The 12,583-nt window shown below is 45.8% G+C and overlaps 1 protein-coding gene across 1 annotated transcript in view; it reads right to left on the reverse strand.

Annotated features, from left to right (window-relative positions):
* The window catches only part of inppl1a (inositol polyphosphate phosphatase-like 1a), a 181,785-nt gene that overhangs the window by 50,082 nt on the left and 119,120 nt on the right, over positions 1-12,583 (reverse strand). The window contains exons 12-15 of the mRNA XM_078222652.1: positions 10,043-10,239; positions 8,503-8,620; positions 3,314-3,410; positions 1,796-1,934 (exon numbers count right to left, since the gene is read on the reverse strand). Of these exons, the coding sequence (XP_078078778.1) occupies positions 1,796-1,934; positions 3,314-3,410; positions 8,503-8,620; positions 10,043-10,239 (551 nt within the window). The remainder of the gene's footprint in view (positions 1-1,795; positions 1,935-3,313; positions 3,411-8,502; positions 8,621-10,042; positions 10,240-12,583) is intronic.

Consider the following 12,583-nt stretch of genomic DNA (forward strand, 5'->3'; position numbering starts at 1 on the left):
CTGAACAACATTCAGGCTTGGGCTGCTAAGTGACAAATCTCATTTGCACCCAACATGTGCCAGGCAATGACCATCTCCAATGCAAGAGAATCTAACCATCGCCCCTTGATGTCAATGGCATTACCATATTGTTGAAACTCCCACCACCTACATTCTGGAAGCTAGTATTGAACAAAAGCTGAATTGGACAAGCCATACAATTATTGCAGTGACACGAGCAGGTCAGAGGCTGGGAATTCTGTGAAAGGTAATCCACCTCCTAACACCACTAGGTCTGTCCGCTGTCTACAAGGCACAGGTCAGGAGTATGATAGAATACTCTCCATTAGCTTGGATGAGTGCTGTCCCAATAATACTGGAGAAGCTCAACGCCATTTGGAACAAAGCAGGATGGGGGGGCGGTAGGGGGGAAGACAGGATCAGGCTATTAAGTTGGATGGTCAGCCATGATCATAATGAATCATGGATTAGGTTTGAAGGGCCAAATGGCCTGCTCCTATGTCACTATGTAACCAGCATACAACAGTTTGCACCATTTATAAGATTTGACAGCACCTTCCAAATCCGCGACCTCTATCATCCAGAAGGACAAGTGAAGCAGATAAATGGAAACACCAGCACCTGCAGATTCCCCTCCAAGTCACACATCATCTTGACTTGCCATCCCTTCACTGTCACTGGGTCAAAATCCTGAAACACCGTTCATAACAGTACTCTGGGTATGCCTACAGCACACGGACAGCAAGAGTTCAAGAAAGCAGCTCACCAGAATCTTCTTGTGGGCAATTAGGGATGGGCAATAAAATGCTGACTTTGTCAACGATGCCCACATCCCATGGAAACATGTTTAAAGAACAAGTCCAGGGGACTCCTGGTGACCCAACAGCTAAATATTACAACTGTGCAACATCGAGACAGCGATTTACGCAGATGGATCAAGAACCTGTAGAAAATCAATTAGGAACACTGGATTGTATTTCTGCTGAGTGATATGAAAGCAAGCCTGGATGCCTGCAATCAGCCATTAGGATAACAGATCCCATTGCAAGCACAGCAAAGGAATCTCTTTCTCCTCACCCCCAATGTTACCTAAGGCCACTCGTAAATGCTACAATGGTCTGAAGATTACTCTCATTTCCAGCTCGATAATATGACATGATTCTATCTTTGATGTAGCTTATTAATAATGGAGTGTCTTTTGTTGTTACAAGGTTCTAAAGATTTCAGATCTCCTGGAAAGGCCAAGCCCACCTCAGTACCTATCAATAATTGGACAATATACTGGCTGCAATCCAGACAGAACATTCTTCAACAGAAAGTGGAGTAAATCAAAGGGCCTACAATTCATGTTAGCAAACAACCCGCATGTGCTCCACCCAATGACGGTGTCAGGTACAAAACTAAACGATCCTGGGCAGGAAGGTCACATCTTATGAGCCTGGGCCAGGACAGATGCCATCACACTTGCAAGAAAGCGGCTGGATGACTAGACTGTGTCATTAGTATCATTGCTTCTGGGCTACAGAGAGGGTGGCAAAAAATTGCAGAAGAACCAGGCAGGTATCCCCAGCAGAAAGTACATGCAACATCAATCGGTGTTGATGCCATGTCTCACCTGATCAAATTGGGAAAGGATAGGCAGCAATGCCTGCTTGGGTCTAATGGCCAGTCAATGCTTTCTGCCTAGTTTTGGACACGTTAGTGAACAGGCAGTTGGGTGAGGTAGATGAGCACCCAGTGCCTGTGGATCTACACTCCTGGATGAGTCAGCATGCTAAGGGGCAATGACACCTACCTGCAGCTCCATGTCCAGCCGATAATTGAGGTCCCCGAACCAAAAGAGATGCGTGAAACGTAACGAGATGTCAAAGGAGCTCAGTTGCTTGTCACCAAGAGAAAGTAACCGGAGGATATCCAAGTAATTCTGATTCCGCCTGCATGTGACAAACAGCATTGGAAAAAGACCCATTTCATTCTGATTACCTGCTCCATTTTGCACTTAATTGTATCTCTTGTTTGGCAGTCTCTCAACCCAAGATACTGGTCCACACTGATTTAAAATTACAACCCACACTGGTTTAAAATTATTCGAGGTAGTCAGCTCTGGTTGTGACCAAAGTTCCTGATGTAAACTTGATCATCCGGTTTGAACTCTCTCTCTTCGGTCTGATGGTCATATCCCTCCTTTTGCTTCTCTTGTCACAAAGAAAATTACAGCACAGGAACAGGCCCTTTGGCCCTCCAAGCCTGAACCCACCATGCTGCCCGACTGAACTAAAACCCCCTACCCTTCCGGGGACCATATCCCTCTATTCCCATCCTATTCATGTTTTTATCCAGACACCCCTTAAAAGTCACTATCGTATCTACTTCCACTACCTCCCCTGGCAACGAGTTCCAGGCACCCACTACCGTGTAAAAAATCTGCCTCGTATATTGCCTTTAAACCTTGTCCCTCGCACCTTAAAGCTGTGCCCCCAAGTAATTGACTCTTCCACCCTGGGAAAAAGCTTCTGACTATCCCTCATGCACCCCACTTCAGTGGGGTTTTGCTGAGTCAGTCATACCCTCGCAAACTCAACCCCTTCCCTTTGACCACAAAGAGGTGTGCCCTTGCTTCTTGATTCTTATATGCAAGATGGACTTCCAACGCCCCAATTAATGGATTGGACTCCCCAGTATACGCCTGAAGATTAATCTCTGCCAGAGTAAGGGCTGCAGCCCAGTTAGAGTCCCACGTCAACTTGCAGGTTTCCACACGGGTGCCTGGAACTCGTTGCCGGGGGAGGTAGTGGAAGTAGATACGGTAGTCGACTACAACTGTAGAAAAAACAGGCTCTGCTCACACCTCATTGATATTGAGCATGTTGTAAGCTTGCACGTCTGCCTGCTCTGAGCTTTCCATGTGGGGGTCTAACTGATTGAGGCTATTTTGAATTAAAATTTTCTTGCTCAGCGCTCGCCTTGCTCTTTGCACCCCTGCATTTCTTTGCTAAACGCCCTTTCTTGCTGCACTGGTGACAAACAGCATCCATAAACTTGCAATCATTGGCACAGTAACTCAGCAGAACAGTAAAAACTATGAAAACAGGAGCACTGGTAAAACAGGTTTTGTTTCCCGAAAATTCTCTTGCAAACTGAAAAGCCCTCCAAAACCCACAACACATGCCAGTAAAACATAAGGCTTATAAGAAGACACTGTATTCAAAATTTCACTCTGTAATATTATTCATTTCAGGTTTCCAGAATTTGCTTTTGTTAGTTTGTTTTTCTCAGGCTGTTCCATGTTAAGCAACTTTTTAATTACACCTACCTCGCAGTCTTCTCATTACCAGATGTTAAGTGGCAGTTAACGAATCCAAATGAAGTTCCATTAAACATAAACGAAACACCAACAGCTCCTTTGTTGCCTGTGGGTAACGAAGAAATACTTTTAACCAGCAATTGCTTCCTCACATGTCATCATATGGAAGGACGTGCATTTATATAGTGCACTTACACAGTAAAATGTCCCAAGGTATTCCACATAATCAGACAAATCTGGCACTGAGTCAGATACGGAGATGTTAGGGCAGGTGACCAAAGCTTGGTTAAAGAGATAAGTTCTAAGGGGTGCAGTAGAGAAATGTAAAAAGAGGGAACATTTGCTGGAGGGAATTCCAGAGCTTAGAGACTCGGCACTCAAAGGCACAGCCACTAACGGTGGAGCGACTGAATTCAGTGATATGCAAGAGGTCAGAATTGGAGGAACACTGATTTCCTGGGAGAAGGAATTCAAGGTGGTGTTGAGCAGGAACAAATGTAATCTGGCAATATTTGCCGGGAAAGGTGGAAATAAAGCAACTGACAAGAGTTGCAAGAGCATTCTGAAGGCATAAAGAGAGCAAGCACACTGAGTAGCTTTGGGAAGAGACACCAGAAGAACAGTGGTTGAGGTATCAGCCTCCAGCGACAGAATGGAGGATCAGCAGTAATCAGGAGCTGGAAAAGCAAGAGGCTATGTCCAAGGATGGACAGCCACATGGAACCACTCAAAAATGAAGATAAAGGAAATGAGTCCCATGCGCTTGTAAGCAATCTCACAACATCAGGTTAAAGTCCAAAAGGTTTATTTGGTAGCAAAAGCCACTAGCTTTCGGAGCGCTGCTCCTTCGTCAGGAAAGAAAGAAAAGATGGAAAATTATAGGCCAATTAGCCTAACCTCAGTTGTTGGCAAAATTCTAGAATCCATCGTTAAGGATGAGATTTCTAAATTCTTGGAAGTGCAGGGTCGGATTAAGACAAGTCAGCATGGATTTAGTAAGGGGAGGTCGTGCCTGACAAACCTGTTAGAGTTCTTTGAAGAGATAACAAATAGGTTAGACCAAGGAGAGCCAATGGATGTTATCTATCTTGACTTCCAAAAGGCCTTTGACAAGGTGCCTCACGGGAGACTGCTGAGTAAAATAAGGGCCCATGGTATTCGAGGCAAGGTACTAACATGGATTGACGATTGGCTGTCAGACAGAAGGCAGAGAGTTGGGATAAAAGGTTCTTTCTCAGAATGGCAACCGGTGACAAGTGGTGTCCCGCAGGGTTCAGTGTTGGGGCCACAGCTGTTCTTTTTATATATTAACGATCTAGATGACGGGACTGGGGGCATTCTGGCCAAGTTTGCCGATGATACAAAGATAGGTGGAGGGGCAGGTAGTATTGAGGAGGTGGGGAGGCTGCAGAAAGATTTAGACAGTTTAGGAGAGTGGTCCAAGAAGTGGCTGATGAAATTCAACGTGGGCAAGTGCGAGGTCGTGCACTTTGGAAAAAAGAATAGAGGCATGGACTATTTTCTAAACGGTGACAAAATTCATAATGCTAAAGTGCAAAGGGACTTGGGAGTCCTAGTCCAGGATTCTCTAAAGGTAAACTTGCAGGTTGAGTCCGTAATTAAGAAAGCAAATGTAATGTTGTCATTTATCTCAAGAGGCTTGGAATACAAAAGCAGGGATGTACTTCTGAGGCTTTCTAAAGCACTGGTTAGGCCCCATTTGGAGTATTGTGAGCAATTTTGGGCCCCACACCTCAGGAAGGACATACTGGCACTGGAGTGGGTCCAGCGGAGATTCACACGGATGATCCCAGGAATGGTAGGCCTGACATAAGATGAACGTCTGAGGATCGTGGGATTATATTCATTGGAGTTTAGGAGGTTGAGGGGAGATCTGATAGAAACTTACAAGATAATGAACGGCTTAGATAGGATGGACGTAGGGAAGTTGTTTCCATTAACAGGGGAGACTAGGACGCGGGGGCACAGCCTTAGAATAAAAGGGAGTCACTTTAGAACAGAGATGAGGAGAAATTTCTTCAGCCAGAGAGTGGTGGGTCTGTGGAATTCATTGCCACAGAGGGCTGTGGAGGCCGAGACGTTGAGCGTCTTCAAGACAGAAATTGATAAATTCTTGATTTCTCGAGGAATTAAGGGCTATGGGGAGAGAGCGGGTAAATGGAGTTGAAATCAACCATGATTGAATGGTGGAGTGGACTCGATGGGCCGAATGGCCTTACTTCCGCTCCTATGTCTTATGGTCTTATGGTAAGTGGGAGTTCTGTTCACAAACAGGGCATATAAAGACACAAACTCAATTTACAAAATAATGGTTGGAATGCAAGTCTTTACAGGTAATCAAGTCTTAAAGGTACAGACAATGTGAGTGGAGAGAGCGTTAAGCACCGGTTAAAGGGGTGTGTATTGTCTCCAGCCGGGACAGTTAGTGAGATTTTGCAAGACCAGGCAAGTTGTGGGGGTTACAGATAGTGTGACATGAACCCAAGATCCCGGTTGAGGCCGTCCTCATGTGTGCGGAACTTGGCTATCAGTCTCTGCTCAGCGACTCTGCGCTGTCGTGTAGGCCGCCTTGGGGAACGCTTACCTGAAGATCAGAAGCCGAATGCCCGTGACCGCTGAAGTGTTCCCCAACAGAAATGGAACACTCTTGCCTGGTGATTGTCGAGCGGTGTTCATTCATCCGTTGTCGTAGCGTCTGCATGGTTTCCCCAATGTACCATGTCTCGGGACATCCTTTCCTGCAGCGTATCAGGTAGACAACATTGGCCGAGTTGCAAGAGTATGTACCGTGTACCTGGATGGTGTTCTCACATGAGATCTCACGTGAGAACACCATCCACCAGGTACATGGTACATACTCTTGCAACTCGGCCAATGTTGTCTACATGATATGCTGCAGGAAAGGATGTCCCGAGGCATGGTACATTGGGGAGACCATGCAGACGCTATGACAACGGATGAATGAACACCGCTCGACAATCACCAGGCAAGAGTGTTCTCTTCCTGTTGGGGAACACTTCAGTGGTCACGAGCATTCAGCCTCTGATTTTCGGGTAAGCGTTCTCCAAGGTGGCCTTCACGACAGCGCAGAGTCGCTGAGCAGAGACTGATAGCCAAGTTCCGCATACATGAGGACGGCCTCAACCGGGATCTTGGGTTCATGTCACACTATCTGTAACCCCCATGACTTGCCTGGGCTTGCAAAATCTCACTAACTGTCCCAGCTGGAGACAATACACATCTCTTTAACCTGTGCTTAACACTCTCTCCACTCACATTGTCTGTACCTTTAAGACTTGATTACCTGTAAAGACTTGCATTCCAACCATTATTTTGTAAATTGAGTTTGTGTCTTTATATGCCCTGTTTGTGAACAGAACTCCCACTCACCTGACGAAGGAGCAGCGCTCCAAAAGCTAGTGGCTTTTGCTACCAAATAAACCTGTTGGGCTTTAACCTGATGTTGTGAGATTGCTTACTGTGTTTACCCCAGTCCAACGCCGGCATCTCCACATCACGTAAGCAATGCCAGAGGACTGTCAAATCTTGGTAAGAACTCAAGTCATGTGTACTGAAGTGGGGCTGGAGAGTCTGGGATGGCCAAGCCTCAAGGTTAATGCTGTAGCAGAAATCTTCCAACACCTTGAGCCTTGCTTCTGAGATTTGATCACCACAACCTCTTCTTGCGCGCCAAGAGCTCTGCATTTCCCCAATCCTGAATTGTTCCTTAAAAATTCAGTAAGAAGTCTCACAACACCAGGTTAAAGTTCAACAGGTTTATCTGGACTAATGAGCTTTCAGAGCGCTGCTCCTCCATCGGGTGACTCACCTGATGAAGGAACACTACTCCGAAAGCTTGTGATACCAAATATACCTGTTGGACTTTAACCTGGTGTTGTGAGACTTCTTACTGTGCCCACCCCAGTCCAACGCCGGCATCTCCACATCTTAAAAGTTCAGTTATGGGATGTTGGGATCGCTGGTTGGGCCAGCATTTATTGCCCATCCCTTGCTGCCCACAAACTGAGTGCCTTGCTAGATTTTTTTTAAATGAGTCAACCACATTGCTATGGCTCTGGAGTCAGGTAGGCCAGACTAGGGAAGGACAGCAGATTTCCTTCCCTGAAGGACATGAGCGAAACAGATGGCTTTTTTTCAACAATCAATGGTTTCATGGTCATAGACTTTTAATTCCAGATTATTATTTCATTGAAGTTGGACAATTTTCCATAGGGGGATTTAAATCCAGTTTACCCTCTGGTCTCTGAATTACTAGTCCAGTGACGAGACCACTATGCCACCGCCTCTCAATTTTCATCATTTCAGTCTTCCATAGCTTCGGCCCTAAGTTATGGAATTTCTTGTCTAAACCTCTTCCTTGGAGATGCTCCTTCTAAACTACCTCACCGACCTCACTATCACCTGGTGTGGCTCGATGTCCAATTGAGTTAAATAATGCTGCATGTCAAGCAACTTGAGATGGTTTGCTATGTTAATGGTGCTATATCAATTAAAATTATTGTCTGAATCACTAATACGTGATCAATGACTGATTTGATTTATTATTGTCACACGTATTAACACAGTGGAAAGTATTGTTTCTTGCGCACTATACAGACAAAGCATACCGTTCATAGAGAAGGAAAGGAGAGTGCAGAATGTGTTACAGTCATAGCTAGAGTGTAGAGAAAGATCAATTTAATGCAAGGTAGGTCCATTCAAAAGTGTGATGGCAGCAGGGAAGAACTTGTTCTTAAGTCGGTTGGTACGTGACCTCAGACTTTTGTATCTTTTTCCCAACAGAAGAAGGTGGAATAGAACATAGAACATTACAGCGCAGTACAGGCCCTTCAGCCCTCAATGTTGCGCCGACCTGTGAAACCAATCTAAAGCCCATCTAACCTACACTATTCCAATATCATCCATATGTTGATCCAATGACCCTTTAAATGCCCATAATGTTGGCGAGTCCACTACTGCTGCAGGCAGGGCATTCCACGCCCTTACTACTCTCTGAGTAAAGAACCGACCTCTGACATCTGTCCTATATCTATCACCCCTCAATTTAAAGCTATGTCCCCTCGTGCTAGCCATCACCATCCGAGGAAAAAGGCTCACACTGTCCACCCCATGTTAGGCGAACATGCTGCAATAGATGATGTTATGTGACTACTCACCCAATGTATTGGCTATTCCGGTTTTCACACTCGAAGTGCTGATGTGGCTGATCCGATTCTCATGCTCCGGTTTAACCAGGACTACAATTTTAATGTTCCAAAGTGTCTGCATTGCAATCTGTGAACAAACAAAGATTTACTACACAAACAAACTCGATTCGCGTCAAGGGCTCTGTCAACACAGACCCTCATTATGTAGATTGGGAACAGGATTTATGAGCAGGAGTAGGCTATCTCGCTCTTGGGGGATGGTCTCAACTCCATTTTGCCAACTGCCCCCAATAATCCCCAGCCTCCTTGTCTATCTGAAATCTGTCCAACCCTGCCTTGCACAAATTCACCATCTCAGCCTCCCGAGCTTTCTGGGGAACAGAATTCCACACACTAACGACCCTTCGAGAGAAAAAAATTCTCATCTTTGTCTTAAACAATAGACCTCTTATTCTCGAACTGGTCCCAATTCCAGTCACTCTGACAAGTGGAAACATCCTCCTGGTATTGAGAGGCATGGAATCAACTGGGGTAGTGGCGATGAGATACCAATCAGCCATGATCTAACTGCATGGCAGAACAGGCTTAAGGGGCTGAATGGCCTATTGCTGTTCCTAATGAAGTAGTTTACGAGGCCATTGCGGAGGGAATTACGAATCAATCACAACAGTATGGCACTGGAGTCACATATTAGCTATGCAGAGTGATACAGTCCCTTTCCAGAAGCAGAAATGACGGGCCGAAGGGCCTCTTTCCATGTTATAAACCTCTATGACTCCATGATATCACTGAACCTACTCCCGCCCACTCAATTTTTAAATTTTCACCCAAATTTCCAAATCCCCCCATTGCCTCACTCCTCCCCACCTCCCGTGACACCCTCCAGCACGATCACCAAGATATCTGCTCTTCTAATTCTGCTCCTAACACATTCCTAATTTTAATCAATCCATCTGGCATTGGTGACCATGCTTTCAGCTGCCGAAACCATCAGCTCTGGAATTTCCTCCCTCAGCCTCTCTACCCTTTTCTCGCGCTCTTCCAATTAAGATGCTCCTTAAAACCAGTTCCTTACCTGTGCTAATACCTCATGTGCCTGTGTGTCAAATTTTGTTTGATAAGCGATCCTGTGATCTTGGAATGTTTTGTCAAGTTTAAGTGGCTAACTACAAGTTGTTGTTCTGGAGACAGCTATCTTGATCTGGAGCTCTGGCTGAATTGCCTGAATCCATAATCATTTTCTAACTCAATTCTCTGCCACAGGTGCCATTTGATCAGCTAACTCTGCAGAGATCAGAGACTGAAACTCTCATCCTCCGTAACTGTTGATTTACTAAAATAATTACCAGGATTCAGACTATGAACTGATGTTCCTCCCTTTCCTCGATTCTCTTTAGTTTCCCCCCCACCCGTCCCAGTCGCACCATTCTGTCCCTTGCCATTTCAGCACTCATTTTCTCTTCCCTAATCCCATTCTTCCCATTCCACCCTCCTCAACCTGCCAGGGTCAGAGACCAGCTTGGACAAAGCGACACACAGTGCGTCTTACCGGTTTGAAGTCCAGGTCAGTGCATTCTTTCAAATTGCCCCGTACAAAGTCCACCCACTCCTTGTCTGCAACAGAGTTTTCCTGAGTCCCAATGACGTAGATATCGTGTGGAATGGTGACTGTGGTTTCATCCAGTGTTTTCCCAAGGCCCTTGGATATCAGCCAGGACGCCATGATCTTTGGAGGGGGAGCACTTCCTATTTGTTATTTTGTTTTCAGAAGAGAGAGAGAGAAACAAGATTGAAAATTGGACTTGAATGGTCACCAACATTCTTAATCTTATTTGTTCATGCGCGGATCAGCTGGCGGGGATATTCGCAGACATCTTCAACCTTTCTTTACAACAATCTGAGGTCCCTATCTGCTTCAAGACGACCACCATCATCCTGGTACCTAAGAAAAGCCAAGCAGCGTGCCTTAATGACGATCGTCCGGTGGCTCTGACATCCATCATTATGAAGTGCTTCGAAAGGCTAGTCATGGCACGAATCAATTCCAGCCTCCCGGACCACCTGGATCCACTACAGTTTGCCTACCGCCAGGTCCACAGCAGATCCATCTCCCTGGCCCTGCACTCAACCCTGTAAAACGGAGATAACAAGGACACCTATGCCACACTCCTATTTATTGACTACAGCTCGGCGTTCAACACTATTATTCCCATGAAACTCATCTCCAAACTCTGTGGCCTGGGTCTCGGCTCCTCCCTCTGTGACTGGATCCTGAACTTCCTAACTCACAGACCACAATCAGTAAGGATATGCAACAACACCTCCTCCACGATCATCCTCAATACCAGTGCCCCACAAGGCTGTGTTCTCAGCCCCCTACTATACTCCTTATACACCTATGACTGTGTGACCAAATTCCCCTCCAATTTGATTTTCAGGTTTGCTGACGACACCAGCGTAGTGGGTCGGATCTCAAACAATGACGAGACAGAGCACAGGAATGAGATAGAGAATCTGGTGAACTGGTGCGGCAACAATAATCTCTCCCTCAATGTCAACAAAACGAAGGAGACTGTCATCGATTTCAGGAAGCGTAGAGGAGAACATGCCCCTGTCTACATCAACGGGGATAAAGTAGAAAGGGTCGAGAGCTTCAAGTTTTTAGGTGTCCAGATCACCAACAACCTGCCCTGGTCCCCCCATGCCGAAACTATAGTTAAGAAAGCCCACCAATGCCTCTACTTTCTCAGAAGACTAAGGAAATTTGGCACGTCAGCTACGACTCTCACCAACTTTTACAGATGCAACATAGAAAGCATTCTTTTTGGTTGTATCACAGCTTGGTATGGCTCCTGCTCTGCCCAAGGCCACAAGGAACTACAAAAGGTTGTGAATGTAGCCCAATCCATCACACAAACCATCCTCCCATCCATTGACTGTCTACACTTCCCGCTGCCTCGGCAAAGCAGCCAGCATAATCACGGACCCCATGCACACCGAACATTCTCTCTTCCATCTTCTTCCGTCAGGAAAAAGATACAAAAGTCTGAGGTCACGTACCAACCGACTCAAGAACAGCTTCTTCCCTGTTGCTGTCAGACTTTTGAATGGACCTACCTTGCATTAAGTTGATCTTTCTCTACACCCTAGCTATGACTGTAACACGATATTCTGCACCCTCTTGTTTCCTTCTCTATGAACGGTATGCTCTGCATAACACGCAAGAAACAATACATGTCACAATAATAAATCAAATCAAAGAACATGGGAGCAGCATTCAAGTCCGGCATTTATTGTCCATTCCTAACTATTCTGGAGATAATGGTGGAGAGTCAACTTCTTGAACCACTGCAGGGTATGTGAAGTTGCTCCCACAGTATTGTGAGGGAAAAGGATTTTTGACTCAGCAGTGAAGGAACAGCTGATATAAGTCAGAATGTTGACTCAAACTGTTCATTTACTAACATAATTCAGGATTCAGAGAATAAATTTATATTGGGGCAGCACGGTGGCTCATACTGCTGCCTCACAGCGCCAGGGACTGGGCTCAATTCCGGCCTTGGGTCACCGTCTGGATGGAGTTTGCTCTTTCTCCCGTGTCTACGTAGGTTTCCTCTACACTACCCGCGAACGTACAAAGATCATCCTTAATATAAAAGATGAAAATCACAAAGACAAAACAAACAGCTTCTCCATCCACTTCTCACTTGACTGAAGATTTACTGAGATAAGGACAGACTCTGAACATTGTGATTGCACTCCCTGCTGGGACCAGAAACTGAACGAACCAGATAAATATTGCAGTTGCAAGAGCAGGTCAGAGGCTGGGAATCCTGTGGTGAGTAACTCAACTCCTAATCCCCCAAAGCCTGTCCACCATCCACAAGCCATGAGTCAGGAGTGTGATGGAAGACTCCCCACTTGCCTCGATGAGTCCAGCTCCATGAACACTCATCTACCACAAAGCAGCCTGTTTGATTAGCACCCATCCACAAACATTCACCCTTCCACCACTGACAAGCAGTGACAGCCGAGTGTATCATCTACAAAATGCACTGGAGCAAAATCACCAAAGCTCCTTAAGGCAGCA

The sequence above is a fragment of the Mustelus asterias genome, chromosome 10 (genome assembly GCF_964213995.1).
Source record: "Mustelus asterias chromosome 10, sMusAst1.hap1.1, whole genome shotgun sequence".
Taxonomy (NCBI): Eukaryota; Metazoa; Chordata; class Chondrichthyes; order Carcharhiniformes; family Triakidae; genus Mustelus; species Mustelus asterias.